At 34.7% G+C, this 1567-nt stretch overlaps 1 protein-coding gene across 1 annotated transcript in view; it reads right to left on the reverse strand.

Moving 5' to 3' along the window:
- Positions 1 to 953: 953 nt before the first annotated feature.
- LOC109393952 (partitioning defective 3 homolog B) overlaps positions 954 to 1567 on the reverse strand; it is a 620394-nt gene continuing 619780 nt past the window's right edge. Inside the window, exon 14 of the mRNA XM_019663698.1 lies at positions 954 to 1063. Within this exon, the coding sequence (XP_019519243.1) occupies positions 954 to 1063 (110 nt within the window). The remainder of the gene's footprint in view (positions 1064 to 1567) is intronic.

The raw sequence follows: 1567 nt of genomic DNA on the forward strand, positions 1-1567 counted from the left end.
TTTTCTTTCAAGAAACTACCAGAGATACTGACTGATAACATTATTGTGATTATCAGTTTAGTTCATGAAATTATGTTTGTGTAAGATAGCTGACTTCAAAAACGTAGAAACCAGCGGTAGCTAGCTATAGGTAAGCTTCCAGCTCATAAAGTTGGTTATACTCTTGTTGTGTTGTTTTATTTTTTTAGCAGATTGTAATAAAAAGTATAATAGGAATAACACCAGCATTGCTGCAAGAAAAATGAAAAAATTTCACAGGATTATCATGGGACATAGAATGGAATAAGATACACAGTTTTCTAACAGCCATAATAAATATAGAAAATAGCAAAGGGGCAATTTAATGATTTTTAAAAGTCATCAGAAGAACAAAATCTATGAATTCCACTAGTCAAATAGTGTGTATGCTTAGTAAATCTCTCTCTCTCATGCTTGTGTGATTCTAAAAAATATTGATTTTTTTTTGGGTTTCTATTACAGAATGGATATAATATTGGGCATTCTTTTCAATATTTTAGATTATATATGGTGTTGCTTTGACTTCTGAGATTCCATTAACTTTCTTGAAACAGCTATTTTTAAAATACCTTTAGGGCTTGCCAATTACAACTGAAGAAAAAAAAAACAACCCCTAAGCTTTATGTCTTCTCAGTTTTGTTTTATACCTTCCCATATAACTTTTCTTTGAGTCCCACTGTTCTAGTTTTCAACTTGGCAAAATAAAAAAAATAAAAAAAAATTCAATAATTTTCTTAAATGTTTTATAATATATGATGAATCTTAAACTCCAGGAAGCAAAATACAAACCACCTAAGTTATTAACTATGAGAAGCTTTCACTGGAAAGGAATTATAGGTATTATGAGCTTTGTATTCTGGAAACAAATAGAGTTAAAATAAGGTTGCTGGGTTTTCCCAAAAAACCATAACGAGGAACATTCATGATGTATCATTTTATCGATACCTGTGGCTGTAATCTTCAAGGCCCAATTCCAGAACGGGATGCGGTGGTGGTGAAGGCGGGACTTCGCTCTCGCCCCATCCGTCACTGGGAGGAAATGGCTCTATAAACAAAGAACAAATGCAGCTGTCATAAACTGGAGGCAGAACACTTCAGTGCCGGGTTTGGTTTCAGTCCATCTCTCAGACTCAATTTTCAGCAACACATAAGCAAACCTTGAAATAAATAATTTCTCATATGGAATGGAAGGATTCATACGAGAGCTAATGCAGCCTGTACGAACTAAGCCTGCTAATATGTTTTTACGCTGGTGACCTGCGGGCAACCCCTGGCAAGTCCATGCATCCTGACTACCTTTTCCAACCTAGGACAGGCTGACACATACTCATTACCTGTGATTTGTGGAAGATTAACAAAGCTATTTCTTTTATGACAACCTTGTTTTGTAAACAAGACTCTATAATGAATGCTCTGGATTACTGTATATGGTGATTTGAACATTTGCCTTAGTGACAAAAATAATTTTATTATTTTTTTTAAAGATTTTTATTGGGGAATTGGGGGGATGGGAACAGTGCTGGGGAATTGGGGAAAGGGGAACAGACAA

This window comes from Hipposideros armiger, unplaced genomic scaffold (assembly GCF_001890085.2).
Source record: "Hipposideros armiger isolate ML-2016 unplaced genomic scaffold, ASM189008v1 scaffold_399, whole genome shotgun sequence".
Taxonomy (NCBI): Eukaryota; Metazoa; Chordata; class Mammalia; order Chiroptera; family Hipposideridae; genus Hipposideros; species Hipposideros armiger.